We start from the raw sequence: 27774 nt of genomic DNA, 5'->3' as shown, positions 1-27774 counted from the left end.
AGGCCCTTTAATTCACTGCGCTGAGTATGCGCAGAGTGATTTCATCTTACTGTCTACCAACTGGCGTAATGTTCACCTTGCACCAGACCCATTTTTAGTTTACAAAACAAAGACAAATGACTAACGTTAAGAGTTTTTAATTGATCTTATATAATATGTATATTAGGTCTTTACACATTTCCCTCTATTTTTCAAATTTGCCTCACATTTCTCCTCATTATTTCCCTCTCCATCTCCCTCCACTCTGTTTGTTTTGACTCCCAGCCTCCAGCCTAGGAGTCACATTGAATCCATTGTCCCAGCAACACCCGTGTTGTGTTTTGTGCAGCTATTCACAGGCTAACTCCTGGTTACATAACACGCAGGACTGGAGCTGTTGTGTCCTGGAGACAGGGGGATGTCACCTGCCTTGGGCTCCCTCCTACCTCCCTCCTGTTACTAAGGACTCTTTGAAACTGTCTCCTATATATTGTGGAGGAAACAGATAGGAGGCAGTAACAACTCCACATCCGCACACTTTACTCCACGGACCCAGGAGTTCTACATCCAAGAAAATGGTGAGTGTGTGATTGTAATGTTGTGCACTATATACTCTGTGTGTGACTGTAATGTTGTGCACTATATACTCTGTGTGACTGTACTGTATTGTACAATATACTCTCTGTGTAATGTACTGTACACTATACTATGTACAGTATGTGTGTGTGTGTCTGTACTGTAATGTTCTACACACTCAGTGTGTGACTGTAATGTAATGTTCTATTTACACTGCACATGACAGTACTGTTTATTCTGTGTGATTTAGCCCCAGAAACACAACACTGAAGTTGATCAATGTTAATCAATTTTTATCACTTTTAAATTGATCAAAATGTAGTAAATATACCCCTTAGTATGTATGTGACTGAGTGTAAGTCAGCTGTCCTATCTACACTATGGCATATATTTGCTAGAGTGCAGGATTTTAGAAGTGGAGATGTTGCCCATAGCAACAAATCAGATTCAACATAACACTTATCTAGCACCTTTTAGAAAATACTAGCTAGAATCTGATAGGTTGCTATGGGCAACATAGCCACTCACTTTAGTAAATATACCCCAAAAAATCTGATCGGTTACTATGGGCAACATCTCCACTTCTAAAAACCCACACTTTAGTAAATATACCCCATGTCTTAGCCTGCCTTGTGCTAACTATTTGGTGTGTAATAACTGTTTTGCATTGTGTGCATTCAATTTACTTTGTGTCATTGTGTTTCTGTATGTCCTGTCTCTTCTGTTTTATGGGTAACTGTGGGTCTGATTCAGAGTTGTGTGCCGTTATGTATGCCGCTAATGCCGTCACATCTGCTTTCCGAAAAGAAGGAAATGTCACAGATGCCTAGGATCGTATTGACACGCCCACCTGTGGCTTTGCAAATCCAAGTGTCAGCATATAAAGACCCAGCATCAGTCGCAGATCATTCGATTATCGCAGTACTGAGTAACCCTATAGCTGCTCAGAGTGGTTGTGGAAACTGAGACGCCAGTCATTTTTATTATGTATGGGATCACAGATGCCTAGGATCGTATTGACACGCCCACCTGTGGCTTTGCAAATCCAAGTGTCAGCATATAAAGACCCAGCATCAGTCGCAGATCATTCGATTATCGCAGTACTGAGTAACCCTATAGCTGCTCAGAGTGGTTGTGGAAACTGAGACGCCAGAGTCATTTTTGTTATGTATGGGATCGCAGATGCAGGCTGTGACATGCCCTGAAAACCAGGTCTACGAGCACCCTGTGCGTGAAATGCTGGAGTCTCCACCCCCCCACACCCCCGATATCCACCATTAACACTTTTATCATGGGTGCTTTCACACCCAGGTGCTAAGGGCCTCTTGCCTGGGGATCTTACATATGCACTGCTTACCTGGTCATCCCAGCACAGCACATTCACTACATTTAATCCAACTGCTGTGGAACTATAAGTTTAAGGGTGACCGGCCAGCGTCTGCTTAAACTTGTCGTCCTACAGCAATAGGCTATCCAGGGTATTAATGCCTGCTAATTGCTGGATACCGAGTGATCCTGCAAAGGACTGGGGGCCTGATTCAGCAAGAATCGCTACTGTGATTACGCACGCAATCGGCCGATTGTTGCGTTCTGCGCATGCGTATGCATCGCAGTGAGCGAACACTCCACTGCGAATGGGACTGCGATCACAGTGACTACGCAGACCCATCGCAGAGTGATTGACACATACATGCCTACCCTTCTGGAATTTGCGGGAGGCTCCCGATTTTACGGGTAACCCCCCCCCCGCACCCCCGGAAGGGTAGGCACTACTCCCGCATTCTGCCCATTCCTAGTGAAGTAGGCAGAATGGGGAGACTATTAGCGGCGATCGGCGGGTACGTGTGTTGGGGGTGTGGCCTAATGACGCGATTATATGAGAATCGCGTCCTTTAGCCCCACCCCAAATTAAAATATGCATTGTCGCGGTGAATTCCCAGGAGGGGCGGGGCTTAATGATGCTCTGTCAGCCCCACCCCCAACTCCGCCCAGCTGCTTCTCCTCCCCGGGCCTCTCCTGCTGAAAACGCTCCTGCGTTTTCTGCCTCCGCTCCCCATTACTTCCCACAAACACTCCATGCCTGTCAATCACACTGCGAGTAGCTTGCGCAGTGCGACTTTTTGCACAGTTCATGTAGTCTGTCTCTGACTGTGTAAGTCTGTTTTGTACTAGTTTTCTGTGTGCAGTTTGTAATGCCCTATGATCAACTTTGTATGTGAAAATGTTCCTTACATCTATTATGACTAAATTTATTCATTATTTACCCCACACAGAGGGAGTGCATCTCAGTCCACGTTGGCCAGGCCGGAGTGCAGATTGGCAATGCATGCTGGGAGCTGTACTGCCTGGAACATGGGATTCAGCCAGATGGACAGATGCCCAGTGACAAAACCATTGGTGGAGGAGACGATTCCTTCAACACCTTCTTCAGTGAGACTGGGGCTGGCAAACATGTCCCCCGTGCTGTGTTTGTGGACCTGGAGCCCACTGTGATCGGTGAGTAGATCAGCTGATACTGAATTTGAGCAGTGGCTGTAAGAGATGTCAGGGCCTGATTCAGGGCCTGATTCAGAGTGGTGAGCATTCGCAACCGGGTCGATGTTTGCCGACTGGGCATGCGCACGATGGAGCCAGCTCCGTCGTGCGCATGCGCGAGACCCAGCTAGCGACGGTTGCTCCGTCGCTTCGGGTCTCGCACCAAAGGGGGCGAGCTGTCGATGGTGATTGACAGCTCGCCCCGTTTGGTAGGCGGGCAGGGGAGGTGGCTGGCCAAATGGAGGCGTTCCCGAAGGAACGCCTGCCGTTTGGGGGCAGCCCCACTGACATCACCATCACCAGTGATGTCAGTGGGAGAGCTTCCGGCTCTAATGGCTTGCAGCACACGAGAATCTACCACAAGGGTCTCGTCGCAAGCCCGATGGACGCGATGGTCTTGACCATCGCGACCATCAACCTGACCACTCGCAATAGCTGTGGGTGGTCACCCACAGCTATGCGAGCAGCCAGGAGGCCGGACAAAAAAAAAAAAAAAAAAAACGCCCTGTTTCAGAGCGAGCACTCGTTCAGAGCGTCCGTCTCTGAATCAGGCCCTCAGACCCGGTTGCAAGCGCTGAGCGTTCACAACCGGGTCGATGTTTGCCCACTGGGCATGCGCACGACGAAGGCGGCTCCGTCGTGCGCATGCGCGAGACCCAGCTAGCGACAGGTGCACCGTCGCTCCGGGTCTCGCTCCAAAGGGGGTGAGCTGTCGATGGTGATTGACAGCTCGCCCCGTTTGGTAGGCAGGCAGGGGGGATGGCTGGCCAAACGGAGGAACGCCTGCCATTTGGGGGCGGCCCCACTGACATCACCAGTGATGTCAGTGAGAGAGCTTCCGGCTCTGTTAGAGCCAGAAGCTCTCTGGGGCATGCGGCCACGAGACCCTACCACAAGGGTCTCGTCGCAAGCCCGATGGTCGCGATGGTCTTGACCATCACGACCATCAACCTGGCCGCTCGCAATAGCTATGGGTGGTCACTCACAGCTATGCGAGCATCCAGGAGGCCGAACAAAAAAAAAAAAACGCCCTGATTCAGAGCGGGCGCTTGTTCAGACCGTCCGTCTCTGAATCAAGCCCTCAGTCTCTTATGCCCACTGCTCATAGCTGTATAAATGAGGGTACAGTTCTGAATCTCAGATAAAAATCATCATTATTCATTACTACAGATGAGGTGAGGACAGGAACCTACAGACAGCTTTTCCACCCTGAGCAACTAATCACTGGCAAGGAAGACGCTGCCAATAACTATGCCCGTGGTCATTACACCATTGGCAAGGAGGTCATAGATCTGGTGCTGGACAGGATCCGCAAGCTGGTGAGTTAGCGGTCTTACTTTTGCACATTATTCCCAATACGAATGTACAGTACCAGAGGAAGACATATAGGAACATGACGTTCTTACTGGGTGTAGAAACTATGTGATAGTGGCGGCCAGTGCTAACTTCACTTTCTAAACCACCATGATGTTCAGAATAGTTAATTTTTTAAATATTTATTTTTTGATTCTGAAGCACATCCAATAATACATCAAACATTGAAAACAAATAAATATTTTGAAATATTTGGTAAAAATTAACAATACAAAAACAGTGAAAAAGGTATAGTTAGTAGTAAAGTGAGCATAATCTGAAATTGAGACATATAAATTAGAAAACAAAAATTGAGAATTAAGAATTAAAACAAACTACAAAACTTAAAAAGTACAAATCAAGAATTAGGAATTAGGAAGGTTCTGTGCAGTCTAAAATGACAACTTTCTAAGAGATAGGGGGATCATAGTCTAATTAAGTCAGAATAGTTATTTATATAGAAAACATATTATGCAGCACTTTACAGAGAAGATTAAGTCATGCACATCAGTCTCTGCCCTAGTGGAGCTTCTATATTACGTACCACATGTACACAAAAGGGTATTTTTTTGTCAAAAGCCAATTAATTTGTGTTTGGAATGTGAGAAGAAACCCAAGCATACAAGGGGAGAACATACATACTCTATACAGATATAGGCTTGGTCAGGAATTTAACTCATAACCTCAGAGCTGTAATGTAGTAATGTTAACCACTATTCCACAGTGCTGACCATAGTCTGCTTTTTCAATGATTATAATAGGAATAATTAAAAAGATACTACAGTATAATTAACGGCATGTAGTTCATTTATTGACATTCATTATGTCGACACCTGATTTTAGGGTAGGAATAGGGTGAGATTGGGGTTAGGGTAAGGCTCAGTAAAAGTGAATTAGAAATCCTATTGTCGACATGTTGACTGTCGACATTCACAATGTTGACATTATGCCAGTGACATTATTGCTATGTCAACATTCTATGCATTTCGGCATTATGAATGTCAACATCAAGAACATGTCAACATTATGCTGAGCATGTCGACGTATGCCACAACCTAATTGACTTGTAGATTTTTCATTACAAGAGCTAGTACACAAAAGCTATGGTCATTTTAAATATGTATTGAAAGGGAAGAATCAATTCATAGAACATTAAAAAATAATGTATTCACTTCATTCTAACATCTATTATCACTGGCTAAGTATAACACCAGCAAAATAAAAGAGGAAAATAGAATAGATGTGCTAGGAAAATCAGAATAGTCTTTAATAAAAACACTGTTAGTGCTTAGGGCCTGATTCAGAGATGTACGTTAATGCAGCGCAGCTGTGATCCCGTACTCAGCCGCTGTGCGAAAATACGCTAATGCGTAGCCAGCTGGAAAAGTATTGAAACTCCCACCGGTGGCTTCACAGTTCCAAGCAAGTGGGTACAAATACGTGGCCACCTTTGCAGATCATTCGATAACTGGCCATCTGAGTAAACTTATGGTCACACAGAATGGCTGCCTGAACTAACATGCCGGAACCACTTTATCTGTGTACGGGATCGCAGATGCAGACTATGAAATGGCAAGAAAACGGCAAGGACACGTCTGCGTTTTTTGCCGTCACTCCCTGTTACCTCCCCCAAAGGGTCCCTGACTATCAATCGCTTTGCGAGGTCATCCTCACTGCAAGAGGCATCGCAAAGGTTGCCGGGGGCAACCGTGATGCATGCGCAGTCAACAATAATCGCTCAACTGCGCAAATATCGGTATAGCATACATCTCTAAATCAGATCCCATGTCCTCTGCAGATAGTAAATTCAGTTCTTCCTAAATGTATACGGACTGTATAAATTTCAGCTCCTATTAGGACATTTTTTGTTGCAGGAGCTAGTACAACAATGTATGCTCCATTATAGATATGTGACAGCATCCAAACGTACAAATGGAATGCCTGCATTACATTACTACACAAGCAAGATTTATAAATGATTTTATAGTGCTTTCTGGTGGTAGAATAGACTGTCGTGACGCTATCATAGATTGCTAACATCATCCCAGGTAACAAACAGTATATGAACTAGTACCCAGTCTAAGGACAAATTAGCAATAAGACAACACATGCATTTTGATATTTATAATTACAATTTATATTCAGCCAAAAATCTAAAGGACATTGTTATTAGGCATGCTATGACGTAGATATGTGACCCTCCTTATATTTTCTCAGGCTGATCAGTGCACAGGTCTCCAGGGCTTCCTCATCTTCCACAGTTTTGGTGGTGGCACTGGTTCAGGTTTCACTTCCCTCTTGATGGAACGACTCTCCGTTGACTACGGCAAGAAGTCCAAGCTGGAATTCTCCATCTATCCAGCTCCTCAGATTTCCACAGCTGTTGTTGAACCGTACAACGCCATCCTCACCACCCACACAACACTGGAGCACTCAGACTGCGCTTTCATGGTAGACAATGAAGCCATTTATGACATCTGCCGTAGAAATCTGGACATTGAACGCCCAACCTACACTAATCTAAACCGTCTGATTGGTCAGATCGTGTCTTCAATCACAGCTTCCCTCAGGTTTGATGGAGCTCTGAATGTGGACTTGACAGAGTTCCAGACCAATCTGGTGCCCTACCCCCGTATTCACTTCCCCCTGGCCACCTATGCTCCTGTTATCTCTGCAGAGAAAGCTTACCATGAGCAGCTCTCTGTGTCTGAGATCACAAATGCTTGCTTTGAGCCAGCTAACCAGATGGTGAAATGTGACCCCAGGCATGGTAAATACATGGCTTGCTGTCTGCTGTACCGAGGTGATGTGGTGCCCAAGGATGTTAATGCTGCTATTGCCACCATTAAGACCAAGCGTACCATCCAGTTTGTGGACTGGTGCCCAACCGGGTTCAAGGTTGGTATCAATTACCAACCACCAACAGTGGTTCCTGGTGGAGACCTCGCCAAAGTGCAGCGAGCTGTGTGCATGTTAAGTAACACCACTGCCATTGCCGAGGCCTGGGCTCGCCTGGACCACAAGTTTGACCTGATGTACGCCAAGCGTGCCTTTGTGCACTGGTATGTGGGGGAGGGTATGGAGGAGGGAGAGTTCTCTGAGGCCCGGGAGGACATGGCGGCCCTGGAGAAGGATTATGAAGAGGTTGGCACTGACAGCGTGGAAGGGGAGGGAGAAGAAGAGGGAGAAGAGTATTAAAGAACTCAGATACTAGTTCATAGGCATCCAAATTAAAATGTTATTCCTAAAATATATGTATGGTTAAAAATTCATCTATTTTGTTTTACAAAACCAAAATGTGAATATTATCCTGCTTCTTTTCTAAACAAGATATTATGCTAATATGAGATAACTACCAGTCTGCAAATTAAAATTACAATGCCAACCATATTGTCGGTTCATTCTTCTTTCAGTGTAACTAGCCAAGCAGAGGGACAATTATCAGTATACCAAAGACTTTACTATACGTACTCCCTGTCATCATCAAATAAGTATATAATAACTGGTATCCACTTCTTATCAGGCAGCTACACATGATCTTTCATTCTTTGTTTGTCTATGTAAGTGATAAATAGTATATGTACCTTCCAATATTATTAATTTGTGCCTAAGATACTATTATACTGGGAATACACTATACAATTATCTGTCAGATATCTGTCCAATCTGGCTGGTTGGAATGAAAATCTGGTAATGTATGGGAAGAAATGACAATCAACCATATGATCGTAAACACTGTAAAACAGACAAAAATGGTCGTTCAGACAAATTGGTTAAAACACACAAATTTAACCAATTTGAACAATTGTTTTTTGTCCGTGTTCCAGTGTTTAAGACCATATGATCAACTGTCATTTGCTCCCATACATTACCATGTGTTCATTCCAACCCACCCAGATTGGACAAATATCTGACAGATAATTGTAGTGTATGCCCAGCATAAGTTGTATTACCATGATGTATTAAATAAATTAGGAAACGACGACGAATAATGGAATTAGAGCACGCTGTTTCAGGCAACAACCAGGGGCGGTGACTTCACCCTTTCAAACTCTGAATAATATATATATATATATATATATATATATATATATATATATATATATATATATATATATTTTAAATCTCTTTATTTTTAAAAGTAGAAAACAGGAAAGTTATACAGTCACAGAATGACAAACCACACATCGGCAATATAGACAAAACAGAAACAAACAATTTTTGAATTACGTGACATATAAGCATAGATACTGATGTGTCCTCATACATCTAGCCTCCTTGCGCGCTAAACAGCCCTTCTAGTCGCGCCATGCCGTGACATGACTCGGTAGCGCCAAGCGTCTGTTCGTGTGACTTTTTACCTTCAAATGTGTCTTATTCACACAGTGATGCAAAGGGCTACAGCTTCTGCTGATTAAAATGATATGCAGCATGCCTATATTCTGTGAGCGACTATGGATGTATCTGTATGCGAAATGCCCCAAGAACAAGCAGGAACTGAAGACATTTGCAGTAGAGGCATGGCAGAGCATCACCAGGGATGAAACCCAGCGTCTGGTGATGTCTATGCGTTCCAGACTTCAGGCTATAATTGCCTGCAAAGGATTTGCAACAAAGTATTAAAAAGTGAAAGTTAGATTTAGGATTGTTTAGTTTGTCCCATTACTTTTGGCCCCTTAAAAAGTGGGAGGCACATATAGAAACCGTTGTAATTCCTACACCGTTCACCTGATTTGGATGTAATTACCCTCATATTAAATCTGAAAGTCTGCAGTTAAAGCACATCTTGTTTGTTTCATTTCAAAGCCATTGTGGTGGTGAATAGAGGCCAAAATATGAAAATTCTGTCAATGTCCCAATATTTATGCACCTGACTGTAGGCATGCTGCATATTATTGCTTGTGCTAAATATTCGTATCCCTGTGTGAATAAGACGCATTTGAAAGTAAAAAATCGAATGAAATGACGCTCTGCACTACCGAGTCACACGGAGCGCCCACGTTATGTGTAGCGCGACTTGTAGCGCACCGTGGAGATAGATGTATGTGGACACATCTGTACAACAAATTCTGAAAAATATTTTATGGTCAGCGATGTGATAATAAAAAAAACATGCTATGACCCCAGGCTGGCGTGTGTCTTGTAGGCAGCAGTTGCTGGTAAAAGTAGTCCCTAGGGGTAACTTTTACCAGCTCCATTAAATTGGTGTCTGGTTGGTATAAAGAATCAGCCTTTACATTGCCATCTACAGCCATCTTGTCTATGTCTCTCATTACAGCCCAATGCGAAACTTCCCCAGCTCATCCTCCTTCCACACATAGCCCAGTGGTAATACTTTAAGTTAGAGCCCTGGGGATGTGCTGTCATCTACGAGTTACAGTATATTTTACCAACTCAAATCAAAAGTAGCTGCTAGTTTTTGTATTAATATTTCCTTAAATAAAAAATAATTGAACAACGTTCATTAATAAAACATGTATAGGTTGAGAGACAATCCAATCTTAAAATGTCTAATAGTATGAATTTAATGGTAGATATTTGTCACTTCACTCTGATATTGCATCCATTACAATGAATGATCATACAGTAGTAATTGGTATAGCATAATGATCCTTTGTTATAGAGCCATGCAGGGCCGTAGCTAGGGTAGTGCGGCCGGTGCCATCGCACAGGGCACCACAGGTCAGGGGGTGCTGTTTGGGCCTGTCACATTTCTGTTTATTATCATTCTCACTTATAGCTTCCTCTTATTTCATCCCCAGCATCTCCTGGCCTCCCCTATCTCTTCCCTGGCCCTTCCCCATGAGGCAATTCCCCTTTTTTGGGTGCATCATGTCCCTTTGAAAAATGAGGGGGCGCCAATGCTCTTTCTGGCACAGGGCACCAAAAAGTCTAGTTACGGCTCTGGAGCTATGACATGCACGCACACACCAGTCCCATTGGTGAGGAGGCTGCTCACATCTCCTAGATGCAGCTTTTGACACTCAGTGACCAGTACACCGTTAGCGGCGGCGTCCTCTCTCCTTATACGCAGTAACTGTGCAAGTGACATTTTGTAGTGAAGCTCCTACGCTACATGGTATTCCGGTGCCCCCCAGATGGGATGCCAGAAAAACCTTGTATGCAGCTTTAAACTCTGTCCACAAAATGGCATCAATTAAATAAATGTTTATATACTTTATATAGTAATAATTAATATATATAACATTTTTATTATCTACTGGTGTGGGTTCATCACTGCAAGCCACATATGTGAGTTGATTAGATTCACAGTACACATTTTAGCACATCTTATGTTACACTGCCCTTCTTAAGTAGATACTTGTCGTTTCCTCCTATTTCCTCCTAAGTTATACCTGCTGGGCTTAGTTGATGAATTCTAAATGTCAAAAGCTTGTAAACACTTCTAAAGAAAAAAAACAATTTACAGTACTGCAATGGAAGCTAATGCTCAGTCTCTTTCTCAGCTGAAAGAAATGATCAATGATTAATGATGAGCCAGACTTTACAATGAGTAATGCTGGGCATATATTATACATTTATTTGGCTGATCCGCCAGATAATTGTACAGTGTATTTGCACAACCGACCACAAATTATCGGTCAGTTGGACATGCCAAATCGTCCGACATGACCGAAAGGGGTTGGGTATGAAATACCGGCAATAAGTAAAAGTTACTAAACACTTGCCGCACAGACGGTGTGGGGCCGCACAGACCATGTAATGGTTAGCATTACTGCCTCACAGCACTGAGGTCGTGGCTTTGATTCCCACCACTACCCAAGGTGGTGGCTATTTAAAGTTCCCTTAGTCTCTTCCAATGCAGCCTGCAGGACCCGGGGACTCCAGGCTGCATTGGAAGAGACTAAAGGAACTTTAAATAGCAACCACCTAAGCCCAGTGAGTCCATACAACCCTGAGGAAGAGTGTGATCACTCAAAACGCGTTTGAAGCGTTATATGGACTCATCAATACATTTCTAAACCTGAGTTGGTACCCCCGTGAACGGCCAGGCAGCTCTGCTTGAAGGGAAGGCTTCCGGAACCTACCATCAAATGCTCACTTCCTAGCACCAAGGTTTGGTGCTGATCACGTGGTCATGGTACGGGTCTATTTTTGTCCTAATAAGGATTATTTGCCTGATTTATACAGGATTATTTGCCTGACAATGTATATATTGTTTTAGTATTTTTTGTTGAGTTTGGATTTTTATGCACATTTGATCCTATGGCGCTGCTTATAGTCTAGTGTATAAATTTTAGCTGATGTGAATTAAATATTTGGAGTACTGGACCTACTTCTCTATGTATTGCTCTCTTTCCTGTTTTGAGTGTGATAGAACGTGGAAGGATCTGTTTGGAGAAATCATCTGTCTTTCTAAGAAAATCACTCAGGAAACAAGAAGAAGATTGTTTATGTATGTCTTGGCACCACAACAGTAAGAAAAACTAGTATATGGTGAAAGAGGAACTATCTTGGGACTTATCCTGACAGCGCCGCAAGTGTTTAGTAATTTTTACTTATTGTTTATAAGACTTTGGCCCTCATTCAGAGCCGGACGCTCTGAGCAGAGCGCACGCTCTGAATGAGGGCCGTCCTCCATAATTATGGAGCGTCCTCCTGGACGCTCGTATAGCTGTGGGTCACCACCCACAGCCTATACGAGCGTGCAGGTTGATGGCCGCGATGGTCTTGACCATCGCGACCATCGCCACTGCGCGCCGGAGCCTGCGGTTGAGTTTCTCAACCGCAAGGCCCGGAGTGATTTTGGCTCTATCAGAGCCAAAATCACTCCCACTGACATCACTAGTGATGTCAGTGGGCCGGCTTCTGACGGTAGGCGTTCCCTTGGGAACGCCCCCGTCTGGGAGGCACGCCCACCAAAGGGGGCGTGCTGTCAATCAACATCGACAGCACGCCCCCTTTGATCAGACACAACGAGCGAAGGAAAGTCCTTCGCTCGTCGTGTCTGGCGCATGCGCACGACGGAGCTCCCTCCGTCGTGCGCATGCGCAGTGCACACCATCGACCCACTTGCGAGCGGACAGCCGCTTGCGAGTGGGTCTGAATCAGGCCCTTTGTTATTTACAGTGGACGCCACTCACTGAGCATTTTGGCAGCTACATGTCAGTGCGCCAGTGTTCATTCAGACCATTTTGAAGTATATTGAAATACCGGCTGTCGGGATGCCTTCTGTAAAAATGCAGACAGTGGCATCCTGATGCTTGGTATCCCGACAGGGGTTGGTTAAGTATACTAACCCTCCCCCTTGTCCCCCTAACCCTCCCTTCTTGGTGCCTAAACCTAACCCTTCCCCCTTTGTGCCTAAACCTAACCATCCCTCTTCAGTGCCTAACCCTAACCCTCACAGTGGTGCCAAATCCTAACCCCCCCCAGTGGTGCCTAACTCCCCCCCAAAGCCTAACCCTAAACCCCCCATGGTGCCTAAATCTAACCCCCCCCCTTTGTGCCTAAACCTAACCATCCCTCTTCAGTGCCTAACCCTAACCCTCACAGTGGTGCCAAACCCTAACTCCCCCCCAGTGGTGCCTAACCCCCCCCCCAAAGCCTAACCCTAATCCCCCCATGGTGCCTAAACCTAACCCTCCCCCCCTTGCGGCAAACAGCTAAAATGCCCCAGCTTACCTTCGATCGGGATGCCGTCTGTCGGGATTCCAGCATCAGTATATAGGCCAGCATCAGGATTGCCGCCTATGTTTAGTCCCGGGACAGGATTCTGACACCGGGATTTAAACAGACAGCATCCCGGCCACCGGTATTATAACTACATCCCATCTGAAAGAGCCGATAATTTGTGAGCTACTAATCGGCACATCTGGCAATGTATGTGATGCCCCAGGCCGAGTGACTGACATTTCTTCTATTCCTTCACAGGGGAAGAACAGAAAAATGTCTCCTCCCCAGGAAAGGAAAGCAGATATTGTGTGGACAGGCTGTCGGTCTGACAGACTTGTAGCTGCCAATGTAGGACCAGTTTTAGAGTGTGGGGAGCTGCTATAACGTTTTAGCAGATGCAGAATACTTGTGTCAAAAGTCCATACACCTGTTAGCTGTGAAGTACTGTGTCGTCATGCACAAAGCTTCAGTACGCCATACAACACGAGACACCTGACACGCCTGAGCCGCAACAAGCAGTGCAGCATAGCGATTTTTTCTTTACATTTTGTGCCTTATTCATATAGCAGATGCAACGAAACACCACTCATAGGGCGGGATGTATGACGCATCGCAGGTGGGATGCAATGCAACCCGCCACCCATTCGCATGCGTGCCAGCATTAGCAACACCGCTATACATGACGAACCCGCAAAGGACCGGTCTCTCGGTAAGAGTGGCCCATTGCAATGGGGGGTCTTCCGGGTTTATGATCCAGAAGCCCCTCTAGTGTCCTTCTGTGCAAGCGCCACAGGGGGTGATGGTCTCACAGCACTCTCCTGATAGAAGTCTATAGGCTTCTATTGGGTAAGGCAATCAGGAAGGTGGCGTTACCCACCGCAACCAAGCCCTGGACTGCATCGCATTCCGGGGCTTGGTGCATATCAGAAAGCGGTCAAACATGCATTTTCAGGGTTTGACCGCATTTCTGCCTTTGCTGCCTCCTGCACAAAGTGTACTACAGGCACTGGGATGAGACTTTTATTGCATCGTAGCACTTTGTATACAGATTCAGACTCATTCACACACAGATGTACAAATATCACACATCAAATTTATCAGCACAGATTAGCTAAGTAGTTTTGTTGCTTACAGTTGTTTTACTTGTTTATGGAGCCCATACATCTAAAATGGACTGCCCCAATTCCCCGTTCTGCCGATGCCAGGGTCGGGGGAATCGGGGAAATCCAACATGTTGGACAATCTTAATTCCCCGATTCTGTCTGGAAAATGGTCAGATTCGGAATGTCAGAATCTTTAACATGTTTATTCAAGAACAAGTCGCCAATCAATGATGTCTGCAGAACCATGTTTCTTGACCGCCGCTCAGATCGGTGTCGGGGAATTGTTGAATCGCGGCGCTGCTGTATGGGCAGCATAAGACACACATTTTCAGCGAATAAGACGTTCAGTGCAGCTGAGTCATCTGGAACCTGGCGTGCCCATAGGGGCTGTGTGGCACAACTGCAGCTACAGTGTATGAGTACACATCTGTAGCTAGTCCTTGACATAGCTAAACAAACTGCTCCAGTATTTTCCTTGATCCGTATATGTGAATGTGTGTAAAATTACCTGGTGGAGTTGTGTATGTGTATTTTTGAAAAATGAAAATAAAAAAAGCAAAAAAATAAACTTAAAAGATATATACATAACAGATAAATGAGTACATTTAAACAATTTGATATCCGCATCTTGACTCAGTCGAGCTGCAGGTAAGCCTGAATTAGCAATGAGCTTCGCAAATGTCACAATTTATGTAACAATGGCTTTTACCTGAGACAGGATTTGTGTTCTCCAAATGATTTACATGCTGCTGGCGTTTGGGGGCGGCAACTGGCAATGTCGCAAAAAACGGAGGTGTGTAGCACCATTTTGTGGGTGTGCCGAAGCCAGTGGCTGTGTCCTTGGACGCAGCTTCATGGCCTCCGGCAGCGTGAATTCACCAGATATCCTACGTTACCTGGGGTTTACTCATATGTCCGAAGTTCATTCAGTTGATCCGATGCTGCATCTTCGGATGCAGCATCGGATCACAAAAGCCTGTAGTTATTATCTTGCTATACTGCAACCACAATATTGACCTGACTGAAAACATTTACAGCAAATTCATAAATATGTCTCTCCTACCTGACTCATTGCGGATGTATTGCCTGCCCACTATGATTCCATCTTCGTTCATCAAGCTGGCTGGAATACTTGGCTGGGAGACCATTTTGTCCTTCTTACTGCGTGATAGACCCCAGCGGTCCCACCTGGATCGCCTGTCATCTGTGCAAATAAAATTCAAGGTTGTGACTCTTTGAAAAGAGCTTTGTAAATGAGGTAAGAGCAGGAATTGTTTTTCTTTTATTTAAAGAAAATCTCCCTAATCCAGGATCCAATGGGCACATGGGTAATATTGAATGGTGTGCCAATCAGTTCACCTGTAACGTCCAATCAGAAGATTGGACACACTTGCCCAGATGACTGTATTAACTCAAAATTCTCCAGATTAATGAGCCCTGCAGAAATGGCTTTCCATCAGCGGTAAGGGTGGATACATTGTTTAATGTATAAATAGCGGATGTGGGGACATCGCTTTTATGCTAGTTGGGGAGATAGGATTTAAAGTAATAAAATACACTTAAAATGTGTCTTTATTGTTTCAAGATATATGTAATAGCATAAAATTCAGTTATATATATCTTGACATAAAATAGATATGTTGCATGGTAAGAAAGAATTTTAATATTATAAATAAATGCAATTGAACATTCACAATCATGTGTAGAAATTTGAAGTACTGTTAGGGTGACAAAGTTTGGACTGTCCTATATGTGTATATGAGCCCACAATGTACATAGCACCTTAAACAGACTCACCTTTTTCCACCATTTCTGATTTGATGCTTAATCCAGAGTTTATAGACTCCTTAGAAGGTGTTGATCCAGACTGAGAGGCAAGTTGGTTCTGGGGTATTCCTAGTTTGCGTAAATTCTCCCCTTCAGAGTTAGACCTCCTAAGAAGCGACATCAATGGTGTTCTACTCTCTGGTCTGTCTTCTTTCCTCTCAGTGCTCTCTATCTCCCTCCTTTCCTCTGACTGACTTCTCAGTTTCAGGGAAATGCGGTCCATGGTGTTTCCGATCTTTTTTCTCATTGCCAGCACTGGTGATTCACTGGACTTCTTCTGGTCCTTGGCTACACTCTCTGAGATTGTTTCAATTGACCCTGTCTCTGATTTCAAACTTTCAGTATCTTTCTTTTCTTTGGACCTTCCTAAGGTCCAGGAAAGACGTCTTGTCAGTGAACTGGAACCCTCACCATCCTCTGTTGGCCTCTGTTTTGATTCAATTGTTGGCATTTTCTTGAAGCGTTGGGATAGCCTCCTCATGAAGCTTGGATCCCTTTCTGCATCTGGGAGGTCCTGTACAGATCTAGACCTATCATCCAGTCCTAGAGCTGCAGGAACTAAGAACTCTAGTGGGACACCTACAGGACTAGGTCGATACATTTCCTCTTCATGTGATGCATGAGCAGCTGCTAAATTCTTCTCTTCTGACCAAGACCTGGTTAGCATTTTCAGTCCCCGAGTCAGAGAAGACTCTCGGTTTCTCTTGAATTTAGCTTCAAACACTTCTTCTGAATCTAAGTTGCTAATGAGGTGAACATTTTCTGTACTTGCAGCTCTGGATGACTTTTTCATCTTTGAGCATTCTGGTGGCTCTGCTGTTTCCTCTGCCTTAGTCAATTTTGTATCCACTTTAAAAGATATGGATGATCTAGGTTTTTCCTCTTGAGGTCTTTCCTGAAAATTGGATTGCCTGAGTAAAGTGTTCCTTGAGCGTTCAGTTGGTTCATCTGATATTTGGGACTCCTCATGAGAATCTGTCTTCTTAAGAGTTTGCATCATATCTGCATAGGGTGAATGTTTAGGCGTTGCAATATTTCCTGACTGGACTTTTGGAACAGATGGTGGTTCTTTAATTGCTGTCATTTGAGAAACTGGAAATGTTCTGGGCATTTGAGAGGGTTCTTTCCCATGCACAGATAGAGATGAAGACACAGTGACAGGTATACTTGGTTGCTGCCTTACATATGTTGGTAAAGGAAGTGGGACAATAGCTGGCTTTGGCAAAGCTGATGGGGAAACAGCTGGATTTATCAAATCAGATTGAGCAGAAGCTGGACTTCGTAAAGCAGATGCAACAACTGTGGGACTTGATAAAGGAGCATTAACAATGTCTGGGCTTGCCAATGTTGATGGAATAATGGCTGTACCTTGAGAAGGAGATAAAACCACAACAGGGCTTGGTAAAGGTGCTTGGACAGTAGTTAAAGTTGGTGAATGCACACTTTTCTGGACAACAACAGCAGACAAACCCTTCTCTAGTGTGGAACTTTTGCTTTGCATTTGTCTCAGTGGTAGCTTTGCTTCTGATGTTGCAGACTCCCTTGGTAAATTAGCTGGAGATGTAGAATCTTCTTTAGGCTTTGAGTTGGGATCTTCAGCAGACAAATGTTTTGGTGCTATTTGTTCTGAAGAAACATCATTTTTATAAGTTTCCGTTATATCAATTTCAGATGGCTTTGTAGGTGGCCTCCCTGACTGTATACTTGGTATTAACTTTTTGAGTGTTACATCCTCCACAAATGAAGTCACCTTTGGAAGTATGATTTTTAAGTTTTCCACTGTTTGCGGCTGGCTTAGTTCCGGAGTAAGAGATTTAGGGGAAATATCACGAGGAGTTTGAGGACGGGATTCAAATCGTGACTGATCTGTCAGAGCAGATAGAGATGGAGACTCTTTTAGACGTTGTGCTTCTACTTGAGCAAGAGGAATTTCAAGTGGTGCTCCTGATCTACGATGTAAGACCATTGGTTCTGTGTCCCCATGTGAGAATGAGCTAGTTTTCCTTAAGACTCTTTCTTCTGTTGCTTCACGTCCTGGAGCAGCCTCACTGGAAGCAGCACGCGTAAGTTTAATTGTAGGGATGGGCGAAGGAGGCATGTTCTCCGATCTCTGGGAGTGAATAGATAACTGTTCAGCTCGTTTTTTATCAATAGAAAGAGTTTCCATTAGGGGACCTCTAAGACCACTGAGCTTATTATCTGCAGAGCCCCCCCTCAGAAGCCTTTGTCGCATTAACTCTAAACGTTGAGCATACTCTTCATCAGCTGACCCCAATTTTCGACGTCTCATTGGGCTATAGTTTCGAGTTGGTAGTTCCATTGAGGCAGCTTTAGTCATTCCTTTGTCAAATTGATCCCTTCCTTCACCATCTGCAGTTGACACATTGAGCAGAAGAGCGCTATCTGCAGAGCTTCCCCTCCTCAGTTCACCTCTGCGTGCTATTATTAGTTCATCAGGTATCTCTGAAGATTCAAGGCTGGATCCTTTTTTAAGAGTCTTCTTTGGTTGATCCGACTTTCTCTGGGCTTCTGAGATTTCATCATCAGAGGAATAGGCACCTTCAGATTCATTTGATTTCTTCCTTGTAAGTGATCCCTTGGGGCGCTTGGACACTGACTCTGCTGACTCTCTATTTTGCAATTCTGGTTCTAAAATTTTGTTGGCAGTGTCTGTTATATCTTTTTCGTTATCCTGATCTCCTGGAGTGCTGGTATCTTCAGGGTAATGAGAGGGCTGATCCTCTTCAGTTGGGATCTCATTAAGGGACATTCGAGAACCCGAGAACTGTACTTGAAGAGGCATGGGAACATATGGAAGCTCTTCAAGGTCATCGGAATCCGAAGAGGACGACAAGCTGGATGACTCTTTGGGATGTCTGGGGACTGCAATGGACAAGTGACTGCTTGTTTCCTGCAGGAGCTTCGGAATAGATCTCATCACCATATTCGATTTAAAGCTGATTAAGGAGCGCTGTGTGAGCAATTCAAAACACTATTATGTGAATGCAACACAGTGCTAAGAAATTATTTACATTTCTTTATTTACTCTTTTGTACTAAAATTCTAACATAAAAAATAGAAATTGATCATTTAAATGGAAAGTAATCCCTATACAGTATTTCAAGATCAACATCACTAATATTGCTTCCGAGCAAGTATTAATGCAGTTCGCAATTATACTACTAATGTATTGACGAATACATTTCTGTGTGCATATTATTATATACCTATATGTTTTATTGAACCTAAAAAAAATTAAATCAATACCTCTTTCAAGATAAATAATGAAATTGAAAATAGAGCGTAAACAATAGAACATTTGTTTTATAGTTATAATTAAAATGATTTCAAAATTACATTAAGAATGAGAATAAAAAGGTCTAAAATTCTTACTGACCTGTGTCAATAAGGCGTTGACTTCTGTCTCTAACTATTGGGAATTTAATAGGAGTACAAACCACAAGACACCTGTAAGCCACATGTGTATGTCACCTGCCACAATGGAAGCGGCCAGATGCCGAGACCCAGCACAGTGAAGTAGGGCATTACTGGTAGGTTGAGTGTGGGTGATATATGTATAGTCTTTTATATATAAATATATATATTTCTAGTATCTATCAGCAGAAGTAAACAAGATATTTTTAATGGACAACAATTAGTGGCCATAATGATATGATAAATAGTTGCCTGTAAAAAGTATTTTACTGAATGACCAAAAATTACTAAGGGGCGTATTCAATAAGGTGCGAAAAGTGGCTTTTGGCATAAAACGTTCACGGGTGGGAACTTTTCATACATACGTGCATATCACGTTATCCAATTGTTGGAGTGTTCGAATGTGCGAAAACTCCATAGGCAGAAACTGGGGAAAGGTTTTTCTCATCTCAGAGCAGGTGATAAAATTTGCAAAATTACTATTTTTGACTAAAAATGTGTGGGGACTTGGTTCAGAACCCTTTGGACACCCCCGTAATGATTAATTAGGAAAAAAAATTAGCTTCATTCCTCATAATAATGATGTAATTTTTGGTGTGAAAATGTAAAAAGTGTTGGAAAATGGGTTTAAAGTACTGGGTTAGGTATTTTGGGGGGACTGTGTGGGTGAGACAGGTGTTTTAGGATTGCAGGTGGCTGTAGCAGGTGTTTTTTTTTTTTTTTTTAATTTAAAACTGCACTTTATAGACACAAAATATACTAGCACCCATTTTAACATCCCCCCAATTTAACTTCAGCAATTATTTTTTCCAAATAAAAATAGTTTTATATAATTTTTCCACACTTATGCAAATATGCATATAACAGCCATTTGACTCAATTTAAGAACCCTAAATACTTTTATTAGGGTTATTAATACACTTCTATATTGATTTCCAGTGTCAGTTAGGCTTTTTATGGGGTACAGACTGATTTCCAAAAAATGTGGTAAACTTTTCGCTAGTTTCGCCATGCGCAATTATCGCACATATGCGTTTTCGTGTGTTTTGCAATTGGATAGGGTGAAAAGTGGTAGCGCGCATTGAGAAAGTACGCAAAAAGAGTGCATCAAAACTGACGAATGAGGCGTTAACATCGCCATGCGAACGTTTTTCGCCAAACGAGAATTTTCGGCTCCTAATTGAATATGGTCCTTAATTTATCAGTTTAACCTTGCTTTGTACCTATCAGTTGATGATTACAGGTTGATAGTAATCCCCCAGTATTGCTTTTGTATTACTGTACAATAGTCTTGATAACTTACCTGCCATTTGCGTCGAGACTGAAACAGTTTAATGTGATCTGTGCTGATATATTTTCCTTTTGCTAATGTCTGAAAATAGATAAATGGATACAAATAGATTAATCTTGTGAACAGATACATTTACTACTGTCGTCTCGTTTAAGGGACAATTATATTTTTACTTAATATGTAAATATATCCTACTTTATCTGTCTGTGTGTATTTCCTCATTTGAACTAGTGTACCCTAGAAATTAAACACTGAGACTACATGGTAAAGGTGCCCCAATAGCCAATTTCTTTCAAAAATTGGTAAAATGTTGTCTCTCCCACTGTCTCCCCATGCGTAGTTCTGCCCACCCCCCACTTTGTATGTGTGCATGTACGTTCATATCTATCTCCCCTTTGTGTGTCTGTGCCTCTGTCTCCCCATGTGTGGTCCTGCCAACCCCCCACTTTGTATGTGTCCATGTACATCCATATGTATCTTCCCTTTGTGTGTCTGTGCCAAGTCTCCCCATGTGTGGTCCTACCCACCCCCCACTTTGTATGTGTGCATGTACGTCTATATCTATCTCCGCTTTGTGTATTTGTACCTCTGTCCTGCCCACCCCCCACTTTGTATGTATGTCCATATCTATCTCCCCTTGGGTGTAGTAGGTATTACTACCATGAGGCCGGCGGTTCAAATCCTGATTGCTAATTAAGGTAAGTACCGCTAACCTAATTTCCTACCCTAACCCTCCCTTAGGGGTGCCTAACCTCTCCCCCCCTAGTGCCTAACCATAAGGCCCCTCTAATAGCCTAAACCTAACCCCCCTTCCCCGCAGCCTAAGTCTCCCTGGGGTTGCCTAATCCTAACCTCCCCCTGGGGGTGCCTAACCCTAACCCCCCCTTCCCCTAGCCTAAACCTAACCCTCCCGGGTGAGGGGTGCCTAACCCTAAGTCCCCCCGGGAGCCCTAAAACCTAACTTCCTTCCCCCCCGAGGCTGTCCGCGCCCGGCTTACCTTCGTTCGGTATGCCGGGCGTCGGGCTCCCGGTGTAGGTCTAATGACAAGCGTTGGGATTTTGACGCCTGTCATAGTACCTTGCCGGGGTTAGACAGTCGGGGAGCCGGCGGTCGGAATTTAGACTGTCGGTTTCCTGACTACATCCCCTCCCCTTTGTCTCTCTGTCTCCCAATGTCTGTTCCCCTCTTAAGCTTATGTATTTCTGTTCCTTACTACTTTATCTGTCTGTGTGCATTTCCTCACATGAATTAGTGTACCCTAGAACTGAAACACTGAGACTACATGTTAAAGGTGTCCCAGTAACCAATTTGGTAAAATGTTCTCTCCCTCTGTCTCCCCATGTGTGGTTCTGTGGCTGCCCACTCCCCACTTTGTATGTGTGCATGTACGTCCATATCTATCTCACCTTTGTGTGTCTGTGCCTCTGTCTCCCCATGTGTGGTCCTGCCAACCCCCCACTTGTCTCTCTGTTTCCCCATGTCTGTTCGTGCTTGAGCTTATGTATTATGTATTTATGTTCCTTACTTACTCCCCATTGTGTGAATATCTCTCTCATTTTCTCCTCTGAGCCCATCTGTATTACAGACACACACTAGAAGGAGCTTCCAGATGCCCAGAACCCCCTTCCTGCACTACAATCGCGCCCTCCTGATTTCAGCCACTGAACTGATGCAGATTAAATTTATTTACAAAAATAAAAAAATATTACAAGCCTTCATTCATTCACATACTCTGAGAAATTGGTGAGAAAACTTTTAAGGCTTGAGAATACACTTATTATGTAAAAAAAAAATGTTTTAAGTAAGTGCTCCTCTTTTATAATATTCATGTAATGGAACAGTACAGAAGTAAAATAATGGCAGATTTTGAGGAAAGTTGGACTCACCTTGAACCATGGGTGTTCCAGACTCTCTTCAGCATTGGGCCGTCTATCCCAAGAGAAACATCAAAATTAACGACATATTACACTGTCAATGTCCTCTATCTATACTCTGAAAGGTTCTCTTTGGACCGTAAGGTCTAGTGTTTGACATGCAGTTTTATGTGTGCTTGTCACTTCATTGACCTCAATGCATTCAACGTGTGGTACCTAAACTGACTGGAGCAGGCAACGTTTCATAAAAACTGTATTCCAATGTTTCCATATACTGGGAGTTCGGAAAGTCCCTCCATAGTGACTGTGTGATAAGTGTGTGACAGAAGTGCGGCTCCAGAGGTGGGGCTTTCTTAATTAAAATCATGATAGACAAAGGAGATCAGCGTTAGACAGCAGTATGGTGAGCAGGGCCCACCGCAGAGCTAAAAATAATACATTTTATACCCTAAATATTCAATAATAATGTCATTAATCATTTGGAGATATCAGAAGACAAAAAGGTTGCTCTAGCCAACTTGCTTTGTATCATTCATGCTATCATAACCCAGAAATTTCAGGGGTGCACCAGCAGAATAATCTGGTGATTTCATCAGTGTAAATCTAAAGGAGATTATAGCCCATTATAATACAACACTGTGCAAATGAATTACTAACTTTAGGGTAATATATATTTGAAGAGTGCATTCACCTAAAACCAAGGTGAGGCCTTTTGTTCTTCAAGATAAAGGTAGATAAGGTAGAATGACATTCACTAAATAATGTATAATGTACATTTCTGAGTATTGGATATTCTTTTACACTTTGTCTACTGGAATCTATGTGATCACTCCTATGTTTGGTATTTACACTGGTCTTACTCACAGTGTCTCATTACCCAAGACCTTAATTAGGAATCCTCTGGCCTCCCGTGTTAGATCTGCAAACATCTTCTCTTCAAATGCCACTGTGTAACCTCGGATACTCATCAGGGTGGTATAATCATTTTCTCCCACAAAAGGGGACACGCCAGTGAGGCTGCAAAGGTGCAAACCATATTACACTATTAATAGTGCATACTATATGAACTTCTCTCTTTTAGGTTCATATACACACATTAATCAGATATCAAAATGATGTTTGGGCAGCACAGACGGTGTAATGGTTAGCATTACTTCCTCACAGCACTGAGGTCGTGGGTTCGATTCCCACCACGGCCCTAACTGTGTGGAGTTTGTATATTCTCCCTGTGTTTGCGTGGGTTTCCTCCGGGTACTCCGGTTTCCTCCCACACTCCAAAAATATACTGGTAGGCTAATGGTCGATGGTGTGCACTGCGCATGCGCACGACGGAGGGAGCTCCGTCGTGCGCATGCGCCAGACGCGACGAGCGAAGGACTTTCCCTCGCTCATTGTGTCTGATCAAAGGGGGCGTGCTGTCGATGTTGATTGACAGCACGCCCCCTTTGGTGGGCGTGCCGGGGGCGTGCCTGCCAGACGGAGGCGTTCCCAAGGGAACGCCTACCGTCAGAAGCCGGCCCCACTGACATCACTAGTGATGTCAGTGGGAGTGATTTTGGCTCTGATAGAGCCAAAATCACTCCAGGGCTTGTGGTCGAAAAACCCGACCACAGGCTTCTGGTCGCACTGGCGATGGTCAAGACCATCGCGACCATCATCCTGCACGCTCGTATGTGCTGTGGGTGGTGACCCACAGCTATACGAGCGTCCAGGAGGACGCTCCATTTTTATGGAGGACGGCCCTCATTCAGAGCGAGCGCTCTGCTCAGAGCGTCCGGCTCTGAATGAGGGCCATAGACTGTAAGCTCCACTGGGGCAGTGACTGATGTGAATGGCCAAATATTCTCTGTAAAGCGCTGCGGAATATGTGTGCGCTATATAAATAACTGGTAATAATAATAATAATGTTTGTGATAAGAAATGAATCATATTGTGAATCCCCTGCAAATTAATTTTACTTTGTTTTGTTTGATATTAAAAATAAAAGAACACGCATGCGGTGCCATCTTGTGACAGGCCAAGGTTATTGCAGGATTATAGTACTCCAACTATTCAATTAGTTCGCACCCACGAAAAAGTTTGCATGCCGCACTTTTCGCCTATATCGCGTATTTTAGCCACGGAAACTTATCGTGCGCGCCCCTGCTATTCGCCGTATTCAATTCAAAAAATCGCAAAAAACAGCGACATGTGAAGTCAGAACAGGCGGAAAGTGGTATCAGAATCGGGGAAATCAGACTGAACCCCCCAAAAAGGTGCAGAAACATTGGGGATCAATGTAGTAGTGCCCGATTAGTCCTAATAAAAGTGTTTGGGGTACTTTCGTTGGTACAATTGCCTCTAATTAGCGTCTTTGCACAAGTGGTGAAGAATGGCATAAACCAGTATTTTGTGGTGATAATAAGTAATCCTGGCAAATTTGGGGTACCTGAAAATGGGTGCTAGCATCTTTTAATGTCTCTAAAGTGAAGTTTTAATAAAAGTGAAATTCCTCCCCCATACAAGCACTTGCAATCCCCCAAAACACTTGACCCCTTCTTAGACCACCCCCAGAACCTTATTTCGCTAGTTTGCGAAGTTGTCCCACCACTTTGTGCTTTTTCGCCCCCAAATTCAAAGCACTTTTTTTGGGGTGTTCTTAAGTTGTTTTTAGGAATTTTGTGATGCAGTTGTCCTTTGGGGGCTGTCCTAAGGGTTCTGAGTGGTTTCCCCACCTTTGCACCTCAAAATAAAAATGTTGCAGTACTTTTCTCCACCTATTCAGAGGCAAATCTTTTTTGCGTATTACATTGCATTGACTTTCTTTGTACATGGAAACGTGGATGGAATTGAATACGGAGATAAGTTTCCAACAGGCGAATAGTCTCAATTGGCGATACTTTTGTCGTGGATCTCGGCTTTTCGCAGCTAACTGAATACGGGCCCAAGATGCAAAACTGAAATGGAAATTATTTATTCAAGGCTGGCACATCATTAAGCATCTTAAGCTGTCACCTAGGTTGCCAAAGTTTAGGAAGGTGTCTGAAATACTCAATAGGTACAATTCAATTAGCAACACGGCTGCAATGTGCCATTCTGGAATGTCATTACTAGTTTTTTGTCATATTACATACAGGTGCGGAAGTAACTTAGTAATGTTGAGCTACCATAATAGGATGAAATGCACACAGTTGAATATTGCGGGATGTTCAGCAGCACATTGCTGCAAACTGAATCTCCCCCACTGAGTGACCCTGCGGTATATGCAAACAGCCTAGAATGCTGCTGGAATGGTCTGGGCAGGTTCTGCACATTAACCTATGGATGTGTGAGTAGAATATGCCTACTGTAATGGACTTAAAACTGCACAACATTGTTTTAATTTTTACCATGTCCCCACCATGTCCCAAGCAGCCGCCAGCAGTTACTTTAGCGTGTGGTGCTGCAATATGATGTTACAGTGCAGCACCAGACACTTAGACTGATGCCGCTGCAGCTCAGCAATAACTAGGGCCATGGCATCTGAGGTGGTAGTGGGGGCGCTTAGGGTGCAGGGGGCGATTCAACTGTCCCTGTCTATATTTAAGGTTCAGTATATTATGTCAACAGCGATCATTAATAATGTCGACATGTGAATGCGGAAAAGGTAATAATGTTGCATGACATGTCAACATATTCAGCATGTTGACATGCAAGTTGTCACTGATGAAACGTCAACATAATCAAAATGTCGACAATTCATTTTTAATGTATCCCTCTCACTAACAAAAACGTTAACCCTAATGTTGACATTTTCACTATTTTTACATGTTGTTCATGTCAACATTTTGCAGATGTCGACATCATAACTGTTGATATTCTGGTGTCATCATTATGAGTATTGACATATTGAATGTCGACAATGTGACAGCATACCCTTTATTTATATAGTTCTGGCATATTTCCTAGTGCTGAAAGCTGTGTACAGGTACATCAGTGTCGGTCTTAGAGGAGCTTACAATCTAATTTCCCTAACCACAAATACATACCCACCCATAAAAATATAATAAGAAAACAATGAATTTGCCTTCATTGGGAGAAAACCAGACAACCCCACAGTAACACAGGGAACACATACACACTACACATAGGCAGGACTTGTGTCAGAATCCATCATAAGGCTCCAGCACTACAAGGTAATAATGCTTAGCAATGAGACATAGCCTTAATCATAAATTCACCACCACTCTATCAGTTTCAGCACGGGCCATAACTAAGGGTGTGCAGGTGGTGACGTGGCACAGAGCAGAGGGCTCTGTGGGTGGCACCATTGCTGCCCCATGGTCCCTGCTAGCAGGCAGCCTTTGGACGTTCCAGACGTGCACCCTGCAGCCTTTACAGCACCCCGGACCATCCCGAGGATTCTCCCGCAGTGCTGCTGTTCTTCCCGTCACTGCGGCCCTGCCCTCTCAGCATGACGTCTTGCGGTCGGGTGTGAGGTCGGTACAGGGCGCTGTAATGCCCTGTTACGGCGCTGAGTTTCAGTAACACTTTGATAAATCAGAATCACACTTTAATGATTTAAGATAGAGAAAGCATAAACTTCTCACCATAGATATGCCAGAACACCAACCGGCCTGTAAAAAAAGGACAAAAAAATATTGGATAAAAGTCAGGATAGGTAAGAAGGACAGGTAAGAGTAAGCTCTATTTCCTTCCATGGCCAAACATGTTATATATGTGTCCCATTTTGTTTTTTGACCCCCAAGTACCATATATCTGTGACAGCAGAAACTGGCATCTGGTTCACAATTTCAGGGGCCACAAATTCTGGGGTTCCATATTTGCAGTATTGTGGTTCCCCGGAAGTGATCTCCTGGGCATTCCCAAAGTCGCATATCCGTATCTGATCGCTGATCGTGTCCGCCATGAGGATATTCTCCGGCTGTAAACAGACAGATGACTGATAATAGTATTGGGAAAATACTGTGATCACACCATATATTACAATTTCTTCATAATACACCATGGTGTAATAATTTCACTTTGATGCAGAAATGAGATACCTTTACCTATGTCATCTTGTCTTTATGCAAATTTTTATTTAAAGCTTTACTTACAGTGGAGGTCGTTTAAGAGCTTGGCAGAGGCACACTGCAAAATGCACTGATTTTACACTTGCAAGCCTTGCAGGTACGTCCATGG

At 43.7% G+C, this 27774-nt stretch overlaps 2 protein-coding genes across 5 annotated transcripts in view; one reads left to right on the top strand and one right to left on the bottom strand.

Moving 5' to 3' along the window:
* SPEG (striated muscle enriched protein kinase) overlaps positions 1 to 27774 on the bottom strand; it is a 246545-nt gene that overhangs the window by 34455 nt on the left and 184316 nt on the right. For all 4 annotated transcript variants that reach the window (XM_088472324.1, XM_088472326.1, XM_088472327.1 and 1 more), the window contains 7 exons: positions 27342 to 27514; positions 27180 to 27206; positions 23476 to 23628; positions 22624 to 22666; positions 20749 to 20817; positions 15981 to 18981; positions 15247 to 15387 (listed from right to left, as the gene is read on the bottom strand). In XM_088472324.1, the coding sequence (XP_088328450.1) occupies positions 15247 to 15387; positions 15981 to 18981; positions 20749 to 20817; positions 22624 to 22666; positions 23476 to 23628; positions 27180 to 27206; positions 27342 to 27514 (3607 nt within the window). The remainder of the gene's footprint in view (positions 1 to 15246; positions 15388 to 15980; positions 18982 to 20748; positions 20818 to 22623; positions 22667 to 23475; positions 23629 to 27179; positions 27207 to 27341; positions 27515 to 27774) is intronic.
* On the top strand, positions 453 to 7831 carry LOC148524041 (tubulin alpha-1A chain-like). The gene is made up of 4 exons (XM_088472329.1): positions 453 to 557; positions 2829 to 3051; positions 4261 to 4409; positions 6661 to 7831. Exons 1-4 carry the CDS (start codon positions 555 to 557, stop codon positions 7639 to 7641), a joined length of 1356 nt encoding a protein of 451 aa, XP_088328455.1. The 5' UTR covers positions 453 to 554; the 3' UTR covers positions 7642 to 7831.

Source organism: Taudactylus pleione, unplaced genomic scaffold, assembly GCF_031769625.1.
Source record: "Taudactylus pleione unplaced genomic scaffold, aTauple2 ptg000122l, whole genome shotgun sequence".
NCBI lineage: Eukaryota > Metazoa > Chordata > Amphibia > Anura > Myobatrachidae > Taudactylus > Taudactylus pleione.
The sequence above is the reverse complement of the archived record's forward strand: the minus strand, read 5'-3'. Positions and strand labels throughout refer to the sequence as shown.

What these genes read in the sequence shown, in the direction of transcription:
- LOC148524041 (XM_088472329.1), top strand. An exon ending in CCTGGAGCCCACTGTGATCG is followed by an intron (nt 3,052 to 4,260) that starts GTGAGTAGATCA and finishes TCATTACTACAG; the next exon opens with ATGAGGTGAGGACAGGAACC. An exon ending in TGGACAGGATCCGCAAGCTG is followed by an intron (nt 4,410 to 6,660) that starts GTGAGTTAGCGG and finishes ATATTTTCTCAG; the next exon opens with GCTGATCAGTGCACAGGTCT.